Below are 23,243 nucleotides of genomic sequence, written 5' to 3'. Positions count from 1 at the left end.
TGGATGAACCCTCTGCTCTCTGCAGACGTTTCCGTCCCATTAGCTGGTGGGCGGAGCCTCTGGGCGGAGCTGGTGGGCGGAGCTTCTGGGCGTCAGCGTGACGGTTTGGGGAGCTTTGGTCCATCAGGATGTTTCTGTACCACCTACAAAAATACAAGTATTACCAAATAATTCAGCTTAGTTTTAGTGCCAATGCTTTAGTCCATGTGAAATGAGACAAAACTAACTAACATGTTCCTTTTCAGCCAGATGCAGGAGCTGGTTTTAAGTTAATATTTCCTTAGTATTGATGAAACGTTCCAGTTCTACGTGTTACTTCATTATAATGAGACGTTTTTCCTGGTAAACGCTCAGATCTCCCAGGATGTAAAGGCTCTGCTGCTGCTGGTACCAGACCGCAGCTCTCCGGGTCCGGGCGGTTAGAGCAGCAGGTGGTCATAATGTTTTGCCGGTTAACAGATGTGTTTCCGTCCCCAGAGGGCGGCTGCTGGTCGGGACGTTCGTCGCTCTGTTCTTCAACCTGCTGACTCTGCTCTCCGTCAGGAACAAACCCTTCTCCTACGTCTCTGACGGTAAGCCCCGCCCCCTGCTCCGGATCCGGTCCGGTTCTGGTGGTTCTGGTAATCCCTGCTCCTCTGGGGAACAGAATGATTTAGCCTTTGTGATGTTTTGGGGAATTATGGGAATGAGGCGGCGGCGCCGTTCCTCTGTCACTGAATAAATCAGATGAAATCAAATGAAACGCAGCAGCTGATTGGTCGTTCCAGAGCATTACGCTGACAGCTGATTGGTTGTTCCAGAGCATTACGCTGACAGCTGATTGGTTGTTCCAGAGCATTACGCTGACAGCTGATTGGCTCTCAATGCTTACCAGAGGATTATCAAAGAGTTGATAAAAGTTTTCCTTCATCAGTCGCTTGGTTGAGGGTTAAATTCCCTCCCATGTTTCCTGATGGGAAGCTGCTCAGAAAATGGTGTTAATCTCCATGGCAACCAGAGACGCAGCATGAATGTTATTTCATTTTAAATAACCTGAATGTGTTATTTAACACGTCCATGCTGCTCCTCTTCCTCTCGGTTTCCTCCTGTCCTCATTCGTCCTTCTGTTCCTTCCACTTCATTTCACTTTCCTCCCTCCTTTCTTTCCTTTCCTCTCTTCCACTCTTGCTTCCTCCTGACTTCTCATTTCTCTCATCCTCTGTTCCTGTTCTTCTCTTTCTTCCCTTCTTTCTCTATTTTTCTCATCTGTTTTTCGCTTTAACATTGTTTTCTCTCATTCTTTCCTCATCCTTGCTGTGTTTTCTTCTTTCCTCTTTTGGTTCCTGTTTTTATTCTCTTGTCTTTGCCGTTTCCCTCCTTCCTCCAGTAGCTTTCCTCTTTTGTTTTTGCTCCTCTTCTCCCCGACTGACTCACAGTTTGTCCACTGATGCATGAGCTCGGTGTGTGTGTGTGTGTTTGTGTGTGTGTGTGTGTGTTTGTGTGTGTGTGTGTGTGTTTCAGCTTTTGGTCGTTGTATTTGGAGCAGTCTCAACATCACTTAACATCTGACATTTTTCAAAGGGAAGGGGCTGCACACACACTCACAGACACACACACAGACACACACGCAGACACACACACAGACACACACACACACACACACACAGACACGCACATGCAGACACACACACACACACATACACACACACACACAGAGACACACACACTCGCGCACAGGCGGTGTGTTATGCAACGCTGCTCCTCGCATCGCGACGCGCTGAAACACTCGGACGTCCTCCTGCAGCTCACGTATCATAAATAAGTGACTCCATTAAAATGTTTGTTTAGACTGACTCAGCCTGCTGGCAAAACAAACAACACACTTTAACACACACTTTAACACACACACTTTAACACACACACTTTAACACACACTTTAACACACACATTTTAACACACACACTTTAACACACACTTTAACACACACACTTTAACACACACACTTTAACACACACTTTAACACACACATTTTAACACACACACTTTAACACACACTTTAACACACACACTTTAACACACACACTTTAACACACACACTTTAACACACACACTTTAACACACACTTTAACACACACACTTTAACACACACACTTTAACACACACACTTTAACACACACATTTTAACACACACACTTTAACACACACTTTAACACACACACTTTAACACACACTTTAACACACACACTTTAACACACACACTTTAACACACACTTTAACACACACACTTTAACACACACACTTTAACACACACTTTAACACACACTTTAACACACACATTTTAACACACACACTTTAACACACACTTTAACACACACACTTTAACACACACTTTAACACACACACTTTAACACACACTTTAACACACACACTTTAACACACACATTTTAACACACACTTTAACACACACACTTTAACACACACTTTAACACACACACTTTAACACACACATTTTAACACACACTTTAACACACACACTTTAACACACACACTTTAACACACACTTTAACACACACACTTTAACACACACTTTAACACACACACTTTAACACACACTTTAACACACACACTTTAACACACACACTTTAACACACACTTTAACACACACTTTAACACACACACTTTAACACACACTTTAACACACACACTTTAACACACACTTTAACACACACACTTTAACACACACTTTAACACACACACTTTAACACACACTTTAACACACACACTTTAACACACACTTTAACACACACACTTTAACACACACTTTAACACACACACTTTAACACACACATTTTAACACACACTTTAACACACACACTTTAACACACACACTTTAACACACACTTTAACACACACACTTTAACACACACTTTAACACACACACTTTAACACACACACTTTAACACACACTTTAACACACACACTTTAACACACACACTTTAACACACACTTTAACACACACACTTTAACACACACACTTTAACACACACTTTAACACACACATTTTAACACACACTTTAACACACACACTTTAACACACACACTTTAACACACACTTTAACACACACTTTAACACACACACTTTAACACACACACTTTAACACACACTTTAACACACACACTTTAACACACTTTAACACACACACTTTAACACACACATTTTAACACACACTTTAACACACACACTTTAACACACACACTTTAACACACACTTTAACACACACACTTTAACACACACTTTAACACACACACTTTAACACACACACTTTAACACACACACTTTAACACACACACTTTAACACACACTTTAACACACACACTTTAACACACACACTTTAACACACACTTTAACACACACATTTTAACACACACTTTAACACACACACTTTAACACACACTTTAACACACACTTTAACACACACACTTTAACACACACACTTTAACACACACTTTAACACACACACTTTAACACACACATTTTAACACACACTTTAACACACACACTTTAACACACACACTTTAACACACACTTTAACACACACTTTAACACACACACTTTAACACACACACTTTAACACACACTTTAACACACACACTTTAACACACACTTTAACACACACACTTTAACACACACACCCAGAGCTGCACAGGTCGTGAGGGACCTTTGACCTCCGCTGGGAGCTGGTGGGTCCCGGCGGACGGTGGAGGGTGAAGGTGAAGGTGAAGGTGGAGGTGAAGGTGGAGGTGGAGGTGGAGGTGACGGCGGACACAGCAGCCAAGCGGCTTCACTTCTCTGTCTGATGGGGATATTTTTATCGCCGTGTCGATGGAGGAGCGGCTCGCCGCCGCTCGGGTCCAGAAATACACGGAGTTTGGAGCGGAGGAGGTGAAGGGTCTGTGAACCAGCTGGCTCTGAATGTTTCCTGCAGCGCCGGAGCAGAAACATGCTCTCCATCCGCAGCTGCACGGATCTGTTCCTGGCCGGAGCAGCGGCCGGCCCGGCGCTGCGACCCGGAAGCCATGTTAACGTCCCGATATGAGAATGGCAGTGAAAGTTAGGAAGACAAAATAAACTGATTCCTCGTTAAAATGAGAGCAGATGAAGATCCTCTGCAGATCAAACAGTTCTGGCCAGTTCTGGTCGGTTCTGGTCGGTTCTGGTCGGTTCTGGTCGTTCTGGCCGGTTCTGGTCGGTTCTTCCAGTCGGTTCTGGTCGGATCCAGTCGGTTCTGGTTGGTTCTGGCTGGTTCCGGTCGGTTCCGGTCAGTTCTTCCGGTTGGTTCCAGTCGGTTCCGGTCAGTTCTTCCAGTCGGTTCCGGTCGGTTCCGGTCAGTTCTTCCAGTCGGTTCCGGTCGGTTCCAGTCGGTTCTGGTTGGTTCTGGCTGGTTCCGGTCGGTTCCGGTCAGTTCTTCCGGTCGGTTCCGGTCGGTTCCAGTCGGTTCCAGTTGGTTCCGGTTGGTTCCAGTCGGTTCCGATCGGTTCCGGTCGGTTCCGGTCGGTTCCGGTCGGTTCCAGTCGGTTCCGGTCGGTTCCAGTCGGTTCTGGTTGGTTCTGGTTGGTTCTGGCTGGTTCCGGTCGGTTCCAGTCGGTTCCGGTCGGTTCCAGTCGGTTCTGGTTGGTTCTGGCTGGTTCCGGTCGGTTCCGGTCAGTTCTTCCGGTCGGTTCCGGTCGGTTCCAGTCGGTTCCAGTTGGTTCCGGTTGGTTCCAGTCGGTTCCGATCGGTTCCGGTCGGTTCCGGTCGGTTCCGGTCGGTTCCAGTCGGTTCCGGTCGGTTCCAGTCGGTTCTGGTTGGTTCTGGTTGGTTCTGGCTGGTTCCGGTCGGTTCCAGTCGGTTCCGGTCGGTTCCAGTCGGTTCCGGTCGGTTCCGGTCGGTTCCAGTTGGTTCCGGTCGGTTCCAGTCGGTTCCAGTCGGTTCCGATCGGTTCCGGTCGGTTCCAGTCGGTTCCGGTCAGTTCCAGTCGGTTCCGGTCGGTTCCAGTCGGTTCCAGTCGGTTCCGGTCGGTTCCAGTCGGTTCTGGTTGGTTCTGGTTGGTTCTGGCTGGTTCCAGTCGGTTCCGGTCGGTTCCGATCGGTTCCAGTCGGTTCCAGTCGGTTCCGATCGGTTCCAGTCGGTTCCGGTTGGTTCCGGTCGGTTCCAGTCGGTTCCAGTCGGTTCCAGTCGGTTCCGGTCGGTTCCAGTCGGTTCCGGTCGGTTCCGGTCGGTTCCGGTCGGTTCCGGTCGGTTCCGGTCTGTTCCGGTCGGTTCCGGTCGGTTCCAGTCGGTTCCAGTCGGTTCCGGTCGGTTCCGGTCGGTTCCAGTCGGTTCCGGTCGGTTCCAGTCGGTTCCAGTCGGTTCCGGTCGGTTCCGGTTGGTTCCGGTCGGTTCCGGTCGGTTCCGGTCTGTTCCGGTCGGTTCCGGTCGGTTCCAGTCGGTTCCGGTCGGTTCCGGTCGGTTCCGGTCGGTTCCGGTCTGTTCCGGTCGGTTCCGGTCGGTTCCGGTCGGTTCCGGTCGGTTCCAGTCGGTTCCAGTCGGTTCCGGTTGGTTCCAGTCGGTTCCGATCGGTTCCGGTCGGTTCCGGTCTGTTCCAGTCGGTTCCGGTCGGTTCCAGTCGGTTCCGGTCGGTTCCGGTCGGTTCCAGTCGGTTCCAGTTGGTTCCGGTCGGTTCCAGTCGGTTCCAGTCGGTTCCAGTCGGTTCCGGTCGGTTCCGATCGGTTCCGGTCGGTTCCGGTCGGTTCCGGTCGGTTCCGGTCGGTTCCAGTCGGTTCCGATCGGTTCCAGTCGGTTCCGGTCGGTTCCGGTCGGTTCCGGTCGGTTCCTGTCGGTTCCGGTCGGTTCCGGTCGGTTCCGATCGGTTCCGGTCGGTTCCAGTCGGTTCCGATCGGTTCCAGTCGGTTCCGGTCGGTTCCAGTCGGTTCCGGTCGGTTCCGGTCTGTTCCGGTCGGTTCCGGTCGGTTCCGGTCGGTTCCGGTCGGTTCCGGTCGGTTCCAGTCGGTTCCGGTCAGTTCTTCCGGTTGGTTCCGGTCGGTTCCAGTCGGTTCCAGTCGGTTCCGGTCGGTTCCAGTCGGTTCCGGTCGGTTCCGGTCGGTTCCGATCGGTTCCGGTCGGTTCCGGTCGGTTCCGGTCGGTTCCAGTCGGTTCCAGTCGGTTCCGGTCGGTTCCGGTCGGTTCCAGTCGGTTCCGATCGGTTCCAGTCGGTTCCGGTCGGTTCCGGTCGGTTCCGGTTGGTTCCGGTCGGTTCTTTTCCTGACCTCATCCCCAGACGCAGCAGCATCACTTTAACTTGGTGGATCCAGGTTTTACTCACCCTTTCCGCCCTTTTTCTGACAATTATCTCCATTTTTATTTCATTTTAGTTTCTGCTGATGATTTTCATATTTTTATTTGCCCGATGATAAAATGCTCCTCAGTGAAAACATTTTTCACTGTTGTGTCTAAATTGGATTTCATTACAAGCAGTTGGGCACGAAAACAAAGTGTTTTACTGGATCCTTTCACCAAGTTTAACTGGATCTGGGGAAACTGGGCAGATTCCAGTTTCTGCTGTTTCTCCAGTGGAGTCCCTCAGGGCTCCGTTTAAGAGACACTCACATATTCCTTCAGTTTTAAGCCTTTAGTTCCCATCCTGAGGAGAATCCACCTCGATGCCGACAGTTGAAAACGAAGCAGTTCAGGTGTTACTTTGTTCTGGTTCTGTTTCCGACCCGCCTTACTGGGCTGATCGGGTTTCACTGACTCTGGATCTGTGTGTCTCCCTCTAGCGGCCAGCAGCAGCTGGCTCCAGGAACACGTGGCCGACCTGAGCCGCAGGTAAGAGCATCAACAGCGCCAACCCTGTCCCTGCCTCCTGCTGCTTCCTGTTCATCCTGCTACTTCCTGTCCATCCTGCTACTTCCTGTCCATCCTGCTACTTCCTGTCCATCCTGCTACTTCCTGTCCATCCTGCTACTTCCTGTCCATCCTGCTACTTCCTGTCTGTCCTGCTACTTCCTGTCCATCCTGCTACTTCCTGTCTGTCCTTCTACTTCCTGTCCATCCTGCTACTTCCTGTCTGTCCTGCTACTTCCTGTCCATCCTGCTACTTCCTGTCCATCCTGCTACTTCCTGTCTGTCCTGCTACTTCCTGTCCATCCTGCTACTTCCTGTCTGTCCTGCTACTTCCTGTCCATCCTGCTACTTCCTGTCTGTCCTGCTACTTCCTGTCCATCCTGCTACTTCCTGTCTGTCCTTCTACTTCCTGTCCATCCTGCTGCTTCCTGTCCGTCAGCAGCTCTACTGATCTACTCAGGGATCAGTTCATACTGACTCCACACACACTAGCGATAAAACTCCCTGAGGTCAGAGGTCAGCAGCAGATCAGAGCAGAAACAGATTTCGTCTGAACAGTAAAGCCACCAGAACCTGTTGAAACCGTTTGTCCGTCTGCTGAGGAAGGAGCAGGAAGGAGAGTCAGACTCATGAAACCAGGTTAAAGTTTTATTTAGAAACCTGGAGGCCTTCGCATCGGGTCGCAGTGATGCTATCAGCCAGAGAGATTTCTGGGTAAAACTTCAGCGCCTGGTGACTGACATCATCACACCAGCTGCTATTGTTGTGGTTTTATCACATTCATGTTGGAGCTGCTGCTGAATCCAGTGAGCAGCACATTTACAGTTTATGCAGCAAGTGTTTGGATCCGGCTGGTGAAATGCAGCCGTTGAAACGGCCATTATGGGATTTAAAGATGAAGTTAAATCAGCTGATATCAGGATCCCAAAACTTTCCTGTTTTCATGCATCAGTGCAGCGTCTCAATCAGGTTCATTTACAGTTTCTACAAATAAAGACAAACTGAGAAACGTTTTTCCAAATGTCCTGAAAACGTTTCGAAACAGAAAACGGGATGGAGTTTCCATCTGGACCTCATCTGGTCGTTTTGTCCTGTAGAAACTCCTGCTTGTTGCGGTGAAGCAGCTCAGTGTTGAACGTATAAACCAGGACAAAAGGAAAACCGGGAGGATTTTAACATTTGAAAGAAATTCTTTTATTCTGATGACGGATCCAGAGAAAAGTGTTGGAAACTTTCACATGTCAGCATGTTTGTGCTGCAGCAGGTCGGATGTGAAACGGCGTCTGAGAGCAAAGAGCTGAATGTCCGTCTCTCTGTCACCTGATCTGTGTGGCTGGAAGCTGATATTCCACCTCAGGATGAGTTGGCTCTTAAATTCTGTTGATGGAGAATCTTTTGCTTAAAATATCATTTGTAGTTCCTGCTAATTTATTGTCCAGTCAGAAGAAAAAATGCTGAAGTTTGTGAAGGTAACAGGAACTTCATCCTGCAGCTGCAACCCGACTTCTAGAAGATTTTCCAGATGAAACCTGTGTGAGAATTAAGGAGGCGGTTTGCGGACCTGCAGGGTGTCCCGCTGTGCTGATGTTTTGGGTCGCTGCATCATGGAGGCTGACAGAGGTTCTGTCTGCAGCGCCGGCTCGGATCCGGCTGCTGCTGACTCATCATCATTTATCTGAGTTAAACCTGCAGCCACATGAACACAGCAGTGATCAGATCACACGTCTCTGGTCTTGTTTAATGAACTTTGACCTTCACAGCTGATTAGACCCAAACATTCAGCGTTTCTTTCCGTCTAAATCTGGACTGTCCCACTGACCCAAAGTCCAGATCCTCTGCCGCCCTGATGGTCATCACAACCCACAGCTCTGATGTATGTAACGGACACACCGAGGGTCAGCAGCTCGTTGGTGCAGGTTACTCGGGGCGACAGCCTGCAGAGCCGTGCAACAGAGCTGAGCTCTGATTGGCTGTGAGGGCAGAAGTGAACAGGACGTCCCAACCTAGTTTCCACTCTTTAAATGTGTGTGGAGGATACGCAGTGTTCCTGCTCGCCTTTGTGTGAGCGTTTTCTGGGTACTAATGTGTGTGTGTGTGTGTGTGTGTGTGTGTGTGTGTGTGTGTGTGTGTGTGTGTGTGTGTGTGTGTGCACAGAAAGGCTTTTCTCTGTGTGTTGCAGTGAGATGTCCCCATTCAACCCGAACACAGTCTGGGGGCCAACTGGGTTATGTAAAGCCTGCTGCTCTGTTGGCCTCACCAGCCACAAGCCTGAAATCTCTCTGCTCTGACCGTGCATGTGAGCGTGCATGTGAGCGTGCATGTGTAAGTTGCTGTTGGGGAGGACAGAGACCAATTTTAAAAAAAGGAAACGAATGTTTTCTTTGGCAGGAATAAAAATAGCGTCACAATGTTCCTGCTGAAAGTGGATAACATGTTAAATTTAGAACTGATTCTTTATTTCTCTGCAGCAGAAAATGAAACGACTTTCAACGATAAGGAAACAAGTCCAGATAATAAAATCCAACTCGAGCTGCAGACCTGTTGGTTTGATTCAAGGTCCTTCATGTCCAATAAGATGCTAGCTTAGCATCAGGTTAGCGTCGGATGCTACGTCTAACCCGGTCCTGTTTGGACCAGCCGGTCCTGTTTGGACCCGGAGGTCCTGTTTGGACCCGGAGGTCAGCCGGGCTTCGCAGCTGAAGCCTGAACAGGTCAAAGGAAGTTGGACTCTGATGGGTTGGCGGTTTGGCGCCACATGGAGCGGGTTGGCAGCCATACCATAGCAACCATGACTCAGCAGATTCTTCTTTCACTTGTTGATCCTTCATACGGCTGCCGGGTTTTAAAGCTCTGAACTCTGACTTCCTGTTGGATTTGAAACTCCATCGGCTTTTGTAGTCAGAATAATCGTCCAGGTTCATAAATCCTCCGGATGTTTCTGGATCAGAACCATTCGCAGCTTCGATGTGACATAGAAACTGTTTGAGCCCCACATTCGTTGTGTTTACACCTGTTGGAGCTGAACCACTTTAACACCATGGATTAAAGAAGCTTATGTGTAATAAAGACCTTAGAACAAAGTCCTGCGTTGCTCCAGATCAATCTCTGCATAAACCAATCAGAATAATTCTTACTGGCTTTACCTTCTCCTTCGTTATGATGTCACAACTCATTAAACTCAATCAGTTAGTTGCTGTGGAAACAGTGGACGGGATTATGAAGTGTTTGCCTTGGTTTTAATCCAGAGTCCCCACACACACACACAGACACACACACACACACACACACACACACAGACACGGTTTCATATGAAATGATATCAGTTTTCAGGGGATTAAAGGGTCGTCAGGTTCTTCCTCTGGTGGGGCTGCAGAATATTTCCTGCATTTTTCTCATTATGAATCTTAATTTCTCAAAAAAAACAAACAATGCTGCAATTTCCACCAATTGAAGATAAAGGAGTTATCCTTGATTTTTTTTACTTCATTTTTACCTGAGATGCTTAAATTTCCTGGAGAAAAACTGAAACACGTTTCCAGGTTCAGCAGCAATTTAATATTTCACAAGTAATAATTTAGTTAATCTGTTATAAATGTAACAAATGTAATAATTATTACAGAATGAACTGCTGGATAAAATCATGACATCTGCAGACAGGAGAATCAGAAAGTTACTGAGTGGATTCAGGTTTCTGGCTCAGCTTCTGGACCCAGTTCTGACCCGGTTCTGGACTCTGATCCCAGTTCTGACCCGGTTCTGGACTCTGATCCCAGTTCTGACCTGGTTGTGACCCGGTTCTGGACTCTGATCCCAGTTCTGACCCGGTTCTGACCCGGTTCTGGACTCTGATCCCAGTTCTGACCTGGTTGTGACCCGGTTCTGGACTCTGATCCCAGTTCTGACCCGGTTCTGACCCGGTTCTGGACTCTGATCCCAGTTCTGACCCGGTTCTGACCCGGTTCTGGACTCTGATCCCAGTTCTGACCCGGTTCTGACCCGGTTCTGGACTCTGATCCCAGTTCTGACCCGGTTCTGACCCGGTCTCAGGAACATTCTCTCCTGATTCCCAGAGCCGCCTCCGTTACTCCAGAGCTGCTGGAAACCAGTTGGATTGTGGGAAAATCTGGACTGTGGATGGGTTTGTCCCGGTGTTCCCGGCGCCGTCGGGCCGCAGGCAGCAGCAGGACGCCGTGTTTGGACATTAATGATGTGCTGACATCCACGCCGCTGTTGTTTCTAAACATCTAATCACAAGCTCCTCATGGCGCGCGTGGCGGTGACAACTCTCCACGGCGCCCGCAGCGCCGGCTTGTGACACGTCGGATATTCAATCTGACACTCGGATGATCCGCCTGCAGAGGATTTCATTGACCCGTTAATCTGTTCCTGGAACACCGGGCCGGCGCCGTTTGGGTTTCTGGCTGCAGAAATTCTGATGTTATGTTTGGGCTAAAATTGATTCTTGATGTAATTATTAGTAAGATCCTGTCTGAAGATGTTTCTAACCACAAAGTCACTGCAGAGATGATTAAAGTCAGAATCTGTTAAAAGTTTGATCATCCAGTCTGAGACCCGGGAGCCACTGCAGGTTCTGGACCGTGTGGCCCAGTTCTGGCTGGTTCTGGGTGAGGGAAACCTGGACCTCTTGGCGCCGTGTGGCCCAGTTCTGGTTGGTTCTGGGTGAGGGGAACTTGGACCTCCTGGCGCCTTGTGGCCCAGTTCTGGTTGGTTCTGGGTGAGGGGAACCTGGACCTCATGGCGCCGTGTGGCCCAGTTCTGGTTGGTTCTGGATGAACCTGGAGGTCCACAGGTGATGCGTCTGCAGTGACTGTTGATCTGTTGTGGTGAAATCAGAGCCAAAGGTGAAGATTTACCGATCAATCGATCCTGAACTGAAGTTCAGTTTCATTATGACTTTCACTTCATTTCATGGATGAAAGTTTCACCTTTTCCTCACTGAAGGCTTTTGTTGTCCTTATGGTTCTGCTGCGGAGCAGCAGAACCGTTTGGTTCTGATCGGGTTTCCTGCTCATGGTCTCTGATGGTTGGTGTGTCTGGAGTTACTGATCATTAAATCTTGCCCGTTGTTCTCTGTTCATCTGAAATGCTTTGTTTAAAAATGATTCAGATTCACGTTTAATGATCGACTTTGACCGACTGCAGTATTGGACCAGAACCGGGCTAAAGAAACCGATATGTTGAAGGAACAGGATGAGATGATTAACATCTTGTGGATGTTTGGTTTGTTCGTGTCCTGATCTGTAGCCGTAAGCCCAGACCATCACTCCTCCACCTCCGTGTTGGAATCGTGTTCTGGGCCTCATTCGGGTCATCGGTGGTGAGACCGGTTGGGTTCTGATGAGGAGCGGCCGGTTCCCATTAGACGCCCATCAGTCACTTCTTTCTGATTGACTCGACCCGACACCGCCATCGCTCCGCTGCTAAAAGCGTCCTGCGGACGCCGCCGCCGCATGGGGACGTCCTCCCACGCCTCGTCTTCATGTGTCACATTGCATCAGAACCCGAGTCCTGCCGAAGTGCCCTTCAGCCTGATCCCAAACCGGATCCGCAGAAATCCTCAACCTTTCTTCTCCCACCTGAATGGAAGCGTTGGAAATGTTTCATCCGTTTGTTTTTAGGATTTATTTCTGCTGAAATGTTCAGAACTGTGTTGTTTCTTTGTGAGGTTCAAACTGGGCCAGTTTGATCTGGTCAAACCTTCTGACTCCATTTAGCTCCCATAGAAACCCAGCAGGATCTGGGTGCGCTCGAGGTTTTCACATAAAACGAGATGAGAGATCCCGAAGATCCGATCAGCCCAGGAGCTGCTGCCAGGTTTCTGAGAACTTTTGACCAAAGTTCTGGGAAGTTCTGACACAGATGTTGAGAAGCTTTGTGAATCAATCAGATGATCAGGTGATCAGATGATCAGGTGATCAGATGATCAGGTGATCAGATGATCAGGTTTCTGATGCCAGTTAAAGCCTGAATGTTTTCAGCCACAGTGAAATAAAATCCTCTGTTTTTCTCTTTTGGTTTGGAGATTCATAATTTTTTTACTATCATCTGTTTTGCTTTGGGAAACTGGATCAGATGGTTCTGTTCTGGTTTTAGAAGCAAAACAATTAGACGCCCATCAGTCACTTTCATTGTGTTTGTGAAACTTCTGAATAAATAGAAAAATGTCCCAGAAACTTTCCAACAGAACAATTGAAAAGCCAACAGAAAGTTTAGCGACTGAAACTTGTTTTCAGATGCAGGATGTTTCTGGATGTTCTGCTGCTCTGCTGATCGGATCCTGTCTCTCATCCCGTCTCTCATCCCGTCTCTCATCCCGTCTCTCATCCCATCTCTCATCCCGTCACTCATCCCATCTCTCATCCCATCTCTCATCTCGTCTCTTATCCCGTCTCTCATCTCGTCTCTCATCCCGTCTCATCCCATCTCTCATCTCGTCTCTCATCCCGTCTCTCATCCCGTCTCTCATCTCATCTCGTCTCTCATCCCGTCTCTCATCTTGTCTCTCATCCCGTTTCTCATCCTGTCTCTCATCTCGTCTCTCATCCCATCTCTCATCTCGTCTCTCATCCCGTCTCTCATCTCGTCTCTCATCCCGTCTCTCATCTCGTCTCTCATCTCGTCTCTCATCCCGTTTCTCATCCCCTCTCTCATCCCATCTCTCATCCCGTTTCTCATCCTGTCTCTCATCTCGTCTCTCATCCCGTCTCTCATCTCGTCTCTCATCTCGTCTCTCATCCCGTTTCTCATCCTGTCTCTCATCCCGTCTCTCATCTCGTCTCTCATCCCGTCTCTCATCTCGTTTCGCATCCCCTCTCTCATCCCGTTTCTCATCCTGTCTCTCATCTCGTCTCTCATCCCATCTCTCATCTCGTCTCTCATCCCGTCTCTCATCTCGTTTCGAATCCCCTCTCTCATCCCGTTTCTCATCCTGTCTCTCATCTCGTCTCTCATCCCGTCTCTCATCTCGTCTCTCATCCCGTCTCTCATCTCGTCTCTCATCCCGTTTCTCATCCTGTCTCTCATCTCGTCTCTCATCCCATCTCTCATCTCGTCTCTCATCTCGTCTCTCATCCCGTTTCTCATCCCGTCTCTCATCCTGTCTCTCATCTCGTCTCTCATCCCGTCTCATCTCATCTCTCATCCCATCTCTCATCTCGTCTCTCGTCCCGTCTCTCATCTCGTCTCTCATCCTGTCTCTCATCCCGTCTCTCATCTCGTCTCTCATCCCGTTTCTCATCCTGTCTCTCATCCCGTCTCTCATCTCGTTTCGCATCCCCTCTCTCATCCCGTTTCTCATCCTGTCTCTCATCTCGTCTCTCATCCTGTCTCTCATCTCGTCTCTCATCCCGTCTCTCATCTCGTCTCTCATCCCGTCTCTCATCTCGTCTCTCATCCCGTCTCTCATCCCGTCTCTCATCCCGTCTCTCATCTCGTCTCTCATCCCATCTCTCATCTCGTCTCTCATCCCGTCTCTCATCTCGTCTCTCATCCCGTCTCTCATCCCGTTTCTCATCCCGTCTCTCATCTCATCTCGTCTCTCATCCCGTCTCTCATCCCATCTCTCGTCTCTCATCTCGTCTCTCATCTCGTCTCTCATCCCATCTCTCATCCCGTCTCTCATCTCGTCTCTCATCCCGTTTCTGTTCTTCCTCTGGTTCCAGTCTGTGCGGCATCGTTCCGGGCCTCAGCAGCGTCCTGCTTCCTCGGATGAACCCGTTTGTCCTGATCAACCTGGCCGGAGCCGCGTCCCTCTGCGTCACCTACATGCTGATAGAAATCAAGTAAGTGCTCAGAGTCCAGCGTCCCGCTGGGTCCCGCTCCGTCTCACGCCGTCCTCCTCTCTCTGTCCAGTAACTACAACGCGGTGGACACGGCGTCAGCCGTCGCCATCGCCCTCATGACCTTTGGCACCATGTATCCCATGAGCGTCTACAGCGGCAAGGTTCTGCTGCAGGTCAGAAACGGCGCGGCTCACGGTTAGCCTCCGTGTTGCTGTCGGATGTCTCACTGCTGTCTCCTGTCTCTGTCTCAGACCACGCCGTCCCACGTCATCGGCCAGCTGGACAAGCTCCTCAGAGAGGTCAGAGGTCATGTCTGGATTCACTGCGATGTTCCTGTGAAGCACACATGAACACACAGCCTGGTTCCTTTTATTAAACCTTCATCTGAAGAAGTTTCCTCCTGTAATAAATCATCAGATTAACAAACTCTGAGCAGGAAGACATCATGGATTCAACCCTTCACTCACAGATGCAGGATTTTTAAATTAAATATTTAGTTTAATTTAATTTAGTTTGGTTTGGAGGCGATGGACCAGTTCAAACATTTGTTAGTGTTGGAATCATTAAAATCGAGTCGTTGCATCGTCACAGCTGCAGGTTTTAAAGGTTCATGGATCCGAAACGTTCAGATCCAACCATTTATCCAGGTGATTATGATATGATCATAATCATTGATAGTGATGATATGTTCATAATCATTGTTAGTGATGATATGATGAGAATCATTGATAGTGATGATATGATGAGAATCATTGATAGTGATGATATGATGAGAATCATTGATAGTGATGATATGATGAGAATCATTGATAGTGATGATATGATGAGAATCATTGATAGTGATGATATGATGAGAATCATTGATAGTGATGATATGATGAGAATCATTGATAGTGATGATATGTTCATAATCATTGTTAGTGATGATATGATGAGAATCATTGATAGTGATGATATGATGAGAATCATTGATAGTGATGATATGATGAGAATCATTGATAGTGATGATATGATCATAATCATTGTTAGTGATGATATGATGAGAATCATTGATAGTGATGATATGATGAGAATCATTGATAGTGATGATATGATGAGAATCATTGATAGTGATGATATGATCATAATCATTGATAGTGATGATATGATCATAATCATTGATAGTGATGATATGATGAGAATCATTGATAGTGATGATATGATGAGAATCATTGATAGTGATGATATGATCATAATCATTGATAGTGATGATATGATGAGAATCATTGATAGTGATATGATCATAATCATTGATAGTGATGATATGATCATAATCATTGATAGTGATGATATGATGAGAATCATTGATAGTGATGATATGATCATAATCATTGATAGTGATGATATGATCATAATCATTGATAGTGATGATATCATCATAATCATTGATAGTGATGATATGATCATAATCATTGATAGTGATGATATCATCATAATCATTGATAGTGATGATATGATCATAATCATTGATAGTGATGATATTGAAGAAATGAGAGATGTTTAGGATTTTGAGACAAATTTATCAGAATCAGAACTCATAGCCAAAGAATGAACATGTCTTATTGAAAGGGTCAAAGGTCATATCCAGACTACCTGAAGAAAGTTTAGAGCAGAAGCTCAGAGTCCCAGCACCTCAACCCCAACAGGCCTCAGGGTCAAAGGTCAATGCATGGCAAACAAGATTCATGTTTGGAGGAAAATAACACCAGTGGCATTATTTCTCTGTTTCATCCCATAATCCTTTGCTGCAGTCACATGACCGACTCCCTCCACAAACAGCAGCAGGATGGAAACAAACATCAGTTATTAATATCAGCCTGGTTTTATTATTAGAGTCCATGTTGGTCCTGATTTATCCTGGAAACTAAGAATGGAAGCTTTTCTTTCCTTTGTGACTTTCCACCAGGATTTGTCCTAATCTGGGATAAATCACAGCTGGATTGGTTTATTATTCACATAAAAATGTGCAGATATTCATGCAGCAGCAGGTAAAAGCAACGAATCACATGATCAATTAAACTCAATCATTTCCATTTATGGCTTTTCTCTTTCTAGGAAAACTGAATGATGAAAGTTTTTCCTTTTGTTCTTTTTGAAGGACGATTTTGTTTTCAGGACCTTCATAATTCATTTTATTTGTTGTTTCTTTATTTTGGATACTTAAAATGCCTCCCAGCTCATTGTGATGTAAAGTTTATTGATCTTTGATCCAGTGAACTGTCGGCACAGAGGCTCAGATTGGTTCTGTTTTGTCCAATCAGGTGTCGACGCTGGACGGCGTCCTGGAGGTCCGGAACGAGCATTTCTGGACCGTTGGGTTTGGGTCTCTGGTAGGTGCCTGCTGATTGGACGGCTGGCGGGTCGGGCCGGGGAAACACGGAGACAAAAGGTCCGATTACTCAGCAGAACCGCTCAGCTGGAGCCCGTTTCAGCTCGGCTTCTCATGACATCATTCAACTGTTCCTCCAAAGCAGACTCTCATTTTATCATCTGAACTCATAAAAGTTCTTTGTTGTTTTTAAGAACATTTTACTGGAGAAGAACTGGGCGGCCATGATGGTTCTATGAACAAGATGCTGCTGGTGCAGAAGATATCTTTAGTTTAAGAAAATATTTTCATTCTTTCATCAAACTTTATTTTTTCTTTTAAAACCTGAAAGTAGAAATGACAAAAAAATCATAAAATAACCTGTGAGTTCACAGACTCTAAACTCTGTAAAATAAACAAAATAGATAAAGAATTTAAAACAGGTGAAATAATCCACAGCTAATGGATTTAATAAACACCAAAAGCGATTTGGAGCAAACTTTAAGAATTAAACAGGCCTAACGTTATTTTAAGTTAATTCATTGTTAATGTGCATCAAGCTGACTGTGATTTAAAACCCTCCAGATCCCCAGCAGTCAGACTCCATGTCTGGGTTTATTCATTCAGGCCAAATTTCTGATTATTGCTGCATTATAACAGAAAAATGATAATATGAAGGAAAGTTGTTGTTGTAGTTACATTGAAAACAGAAGCAGCAGTGATGATTAATGAACTAGGATAGAATCAGGTAACAGTGAATGGTCTCAGTCCAGGCTGTGAGCTGCAGTCCCCCTGCCGGCCTGCAGGGGGCGCAGTGTTTACCTTTGTTTACCCTCTGATGGTTTTTGGAGCGGCCGTTGCCCCGCGGTGCTGCTTGTTGTCGTGTGTGGATGGTTCTGTTGGCCCGGCGCTAACGGAGCAGCTGTCCAAACCCATTTGACCCCCCTGACTGCACTCCAGCCCCGGGGGTCGCTCGCCCGCCCTCTCTCTCTCTCTGCGTCTCGTCCCCAAGAGGAGAGCGAAGCCGGGTCACTCCGGCGTTTACTGTTCGGATGCAGAACGTCGATGTTCTCTTCGGACCCAAGTGTTGGCGCTGTTGGGTTGTCATGGAAACGAGCCGTTTCCTGGCCCGCCGGCTCAGTTCCGGTCCGATGCCTCTGACCTCTGACCCTCTCTGTGCTCAGGCTGGCTCCGCCCACGTCCGGATCCGGCGGGACGCCAACGAGCAGCTGGTTCTGGCTCACGTCACCAACCGGCTGCTGCCGCTCGTCGCCACGCTGACCGTCCAGATCTTCAAGGACGACTGGACCCGCCCCCTGCTGAGCGGCGTGCTGTCCTCCCCGGCCGCCGCGCCGCCGCCGGCCCCCGAAGGCTACGCCGCCTCCTTCCCTCCGGTTCCGTACGGCTCAGCGGGAGCCCAGGAGTTCGACCCGCTGACCTCCACCCCCTCCAAGCCCAGCAGCCCCCCGCCGGAGTTCTCCTTCGACACGCCGGGCCGGAACGTGGCGCCGCTGGTGCTGCCCGGCCCGGGCCAGCACGCCCACCGGCCCTACGGAGGCCTGGGACTTTCCTACGGGGCGCCGCCGTACGCCGGGATGCTGGCGGCGCCGGGCCTGGGCGCCGGTTCGGACTCCCCTCCTCCCACAGCTACAGGACTGCCTTTGTGGGCTCAACGCCGCCGCTCCGGTTTGGAACCAGCAACCCTTCTGCGCCTCAGTCCCAGTTCAGACACTACCAGCCCTGACCGAATCGCATCCAGACACGAGTCTGGAGGAACATTCAGGATTATTTATTGGAAACAGCAGCTCCACTGGGAGCAAACCAGTCTGGCTGTGGCGGTTCAAGCATCAGAGAAATGCTTACATGGAAATAAAACTGTTTTATTTTGAAGGGGTTGATGACCTCACCATGTGGATTTAATCCTGATGAAGATCCTGGAAGGAAACCAGAAATGAAATGAGAGGAAACTCATTTCACTAACGTAACAATCCACCAAAGTCCTTTAAATCTCAATTTAATAAGAATTAATGTTGCAAATCGGAACATTTCTCAACTGAAACAGAACAAAATGAAATGTTTTAATAAATATTTGGTTAATTTTGTACAAAAAACCCCATTTTAACTCATTGATCCCATTTTGCAATAGTAAATATAAAACTATTGTTGCAATAATCTGTGGATGTATTTTTCTTCTATTGTTTGGTTTTGACAGATGATTTCATCTGAAACTATTAAACAGTTAAATGCTGATTGAAAACAAACCCTGAACGTTTGATGGTTTAACTGGTTCACTTGCAGAGGATGAGGATGAGGAAGACGTCAGGTGATGATGTCATTGTCCAGGAACTGAACGGCCACCAGAGGGCAGTAGTGAGTCATCAGGAAGTAACTGAATCATCCAACAGTGAAAATGTCCTCAGACTGTCTAGATTTACATCTCTGCAGCTTTAATTCATCGTGTTGGTTGTTTATGTTCATTAATCTTCACTTTCCCATGAATAACAAAATGAAATGTTTCCTTTAAAACCTCAACATTTTTTCTCCCTCAGTGCATTAACATGGTGGATCTTAAATACTTAAAATATGATGAGGTTCAGGACCGAATGATCCAGAACCAAAACATTACAGTTTACGAAAAATAATAAAATGACATAAACTACAATTGAGGAAACATTTCTGTTAAGCGAAATAAATGGAAACAGTAATTAATAGAGAAAATGTGTCACTGGGACAATATGGTGTTATAAAAATGAATCTGAATCCATTAACCTTTAAATGGGAACCAGAGCAGCTGCTGTTCAATCAGTAGGAAAATCATCTCAATGTTCTGAATCCAAAAACCAACTTTCCACTGAAACTCATTCAAACTAAACAATATTTGACTAATAAATACAAGCAAACGCTATAAAAATTTAAAAAGTCAAACATCAAACTAAAACCCAAAGCTATCAGAACCGGATCAGAACCATCCAGTTCTGGCTCAGTGACACTGACCCGGCTGCCAAGCGGCGCCGACACAAAGCCTGCGACCCGCCGGGTCGTCACGATCTGGAACCGAACCGCCGACGCCCAGAAACCATTCAGGATGGTTCCTGACCCGGTTCCTGACCCGGTTTATGACCCAGTTTATGACCCGGTTTATGACCTGGTTCGTGACCCGGTTTATGACCCGGTTCCTGACCCGGTTTATGACCCAGTTTATGACCCAGTTTATGACCCGGTTTATGACCCGGTTTATGACCCGGTTCCTGACCCAATTTATGACCCGGTTTCCTGACCCGATTTATGACCCGATTTATGACCCGGTTCCTGACCCAATTTATGACCCGGTTCCTGACCTGGTTCATGACCCGGTTCCTGACCCGGTGTCTGCCAGGCAAACTGGTTCCTGAAAACCGTTTAATGGGAACCATTTTCCTAATGGGTCACTGGGTTCTGCTGAACTGGTCCGACTGGAGGAAAATCTGTTTCTTAAAGCAGAACCACACGAATTTAAGTTTCACCAACAATCAGTTTCCATGAACATCCAGAACCACCCGATTCAGCAGAACGACCCGATTCAGCAGAACGACCCGATTCAGCAGAACGACCCGATTCAGCAGAACGACCCGATTCAACAGAACGACCCGATTCAGCAGAACGACCCGATTCAACAGAACGACCCGATTCAACAGAACGACCCGATTCAGGTCCCACTCTGAGACACTCGGCACCATCTCTGAGCCGTTTAAATGTCCATTTGAAGAATTTCATTTTCCTCTCCAACAGGATAATCTGTTGAGGCTTTCTGAGGAGATTCTGAGATTTGGCAGCAAATACGCAACTACGCCCCGGCAGCAGCGTAGTTGCCCCGGCAGCAGCGTAGTTGCCCCGGCAGCAGCTCTGAGTCGGTTCTGTTTGGTTCTGGATCTCGGAGCGGCGCCGTTCACATCAGGCCTGAGTCACAACATTTTTACCAAACTAGGAGAAGCTTCAGTAAAAGAACCCGACCGACATCCGAACAGAATTTTCAGCTGCTGGCCGACGACCTGAGGTCAGAGGTCAGACGTTTTCATGAACTTATCAAATGTAAAGCAGGACAATAAAGTTAAACATGCTGTGGAAATAAATGAGTTTATGTGAAAATTCAGACGATGCTTCGATTAAAGCATCATCAATAATTTTACATTATTGACATCAGAAAAGAGATTTTTATGGTTCTGGTTCTAGTTTTCTCCCTGCTGCACAACTTCTTCAAATTCAAGGAAAATTGGTACATAAAATTAATTTCAAACAAACATGGTTTGCATTAATGACCATCACATTAAAAACAGTAACAAGATGTCAATAGAATCAATAGTTACAATTTAAAAAAGTAGAAAACATACAAACAAAAACTAAATTACATAAAAGAAAATAGTCAGAGGTTTTAGGAACTATTTTAAATCATTAGAAAGAAATATGTTGCTGTTTTTATTAATTAAATTTGAGGGATTCAATCAGATTTTAGTTCAGACAGAAAGTCAGTATTATTATTATTATTATTATTATTATTATTATTATTACTATTATTATTGTTATTATTATTATTATTATTATTATTATTATTATTATTATTATTATCTGTTTGTTCATTGAGATGAAAAGTTTTACATTTATAATAATTAACATGTTCAAAAGTTCTATTTTCAGTCGCTGTTTTAAAGAATCACTGATGTTTGTATATTTAGCAATAAAACGATTAATTTTGACAGAACATTAAAATAGTTCATAATGACGTCACATCCCCCATATCCGGCGCGCTGTCGCCATTTTTTCCCTCTTTCCAATTAACTTCCGCCATCTTGAGAGAAGGCAGCAGCTTCCACTCGCTGAAGAACCGCGATGGTTGGATGTTGCTGGATGTTGTTGGATGTTTGTAAAACCAGTTTAGAAAAGTTTCCATTATTTCCGCTGGAGGAGGGAAACGTTTCTGATGATTTTCATTGGAGGTAAATATATTTTATGTTTCTATTAATAAATTGTGAGTTAATCTTTGTTTTCACCAGATTATGATAAAAATGGATTTTGTTCCTGAAGCTGCAGCTTCAAATCCATGAACTACAACATTTAGATGAAAATACAACAAAATCTAAATTAGTCTCAGAGTCCTGAATGAGGCCTTGGTTTTGTCATTAGTGGTGATTATGATGATGGATTATGATGATGGATTATGATGATGGTTTTGCAGTAAATTGAGCCTTTCTGTTTTCTTTGTGTTTTCTGATCTCATCCTCAGAGTCTCAGAAAACACAAATGGACTATTTTTATGAGACGTTCTGCTCGTCTGATCTGGTTCTGGTTCTGGATTGCTGCTCCTGTGTGAACATGTTTACCAGAAACTGCTCCAGAAGCAGGAAGTGGACTACAGTGCAATGCATTTTGGGTAAATATAACCAGAACAAATGCGCTAGCCGAGCGCTGGCGGGAGAAATGGCTCTTCAGCCAAAGCTAAAGAGAGATCTGACACCACTGACTCCATGATTGTCTCAAGGTCACCTTCACGTCCTGCAGGACGCTGACTTTGGTTCTGTGTCTGTGATGAAATGATGGGCCGGTTCCAGTTGGGGGATTGATGACCTGAGGATGCGTCGGTCGGGTGGACTGTATCAAATGGCGTCACCTCTGCAGGAACCAGCGGCGCTAAAACAGTGAAATTGCCGCGTTAATCTCCAGAGTGTGTTGTGTAACACTGGCAGGGAACGCTGCGTTCACACAGGCCGGATCACTGCATCTGTTTTACTGCGACCTGCAGATTAAATCAGACCTCACACTTCAAATAAAGACTAATCCTCCACAAAACACACACAAACACACACTGCTGCAGCATTAAAGGCAGCATCCTAATCCAGCGACCTGAAATAGCATCGAGGAGGAAATCATGGAGGACGCTGCGTCCGTCCTTCATGCACAAAACCTCACCGAGCTTCTAGTGACCTATAGGAGGAAGGATTGGGATGATGGAAAATGGAGATTATTCAGAAGACGAGAGATTTGTGTTTGCATCTCCAGCCGCTTGTCTTCTCTTGAGCTGAGCAGTTTCAGGAACCATCGAATCTGGACAGCCGTGATCTCAGACCCGACTGAGCCCACTGGACCAGAACCTTCGTCCAGCTTTATATTTGACTTACCTTCACACATTTTACAGATGAAACAAAGAATCCAGATGTTACTGGACATGTTGTCCTCTTTTCTTTCAACCTCACAGATCTGTCGTTCAAAGGAAATTTTGCTT

The 23,243-nt window shown here is 46.6% G+C and overlaps 1 protein-coding gene across 1 annotated transcript in view; it reads left to right on the top strand.

Annotated features, from left to right (window-relative positions):
* The window catches only part of LOC129356744 (zinc transporter 6-like), a 64,973-nt gene extending 46,119 nt beyond the window's left edge, over positions 1–18,854 (top strand). The window contains 8 exon segments of the mRNA XM_055026299.1: positions 478–572; positions 6,775–6,823; positions 14,524–14,643; positions 14,714–14,816; positions 14,895–14,942; positions 16,944–17,012; positions 18,175–18,610; positions 18,613–18,854. Coding sequence (XP_054882274.1) covers positions 478–572; positions 6,775–6,823; positions 14,524–14,643; positions 14,714–14,816; positions 14,895–14,942; positions 16,944–17,012; positions 18,175–18,610; positions 18,613–18,734 — 1,042 coding nt within the window. The 3' untranslated portion in view covers positions 18,735–18,854.
* The last annotated feature ends 4,389 nt before the right edge of the window (positions 18,855–23,243 follow it).

This window comes from Poeciliopsis prolifica, unplaced genomic scaffold (genome assembly GCF_027474105.1).
Source record: "Poeciliopsis prolifica strain line A6 unplaced genomic scaffold, Auburn_PproV2 SCAFFOLD190, whole genome shotgun sequence".
Lineage (NCBI taxonomy): Eukaryota > Metazoa > Chordata > Actinopteri > Cyprinodontiformes > Poeciliidae > Poeciliopsis > Poeciliopsis prolifica.
Note: the sequence above shows the minus strand (reverse complement) of the source record. Positions and strands in the feature narration are given on the sequence as shown.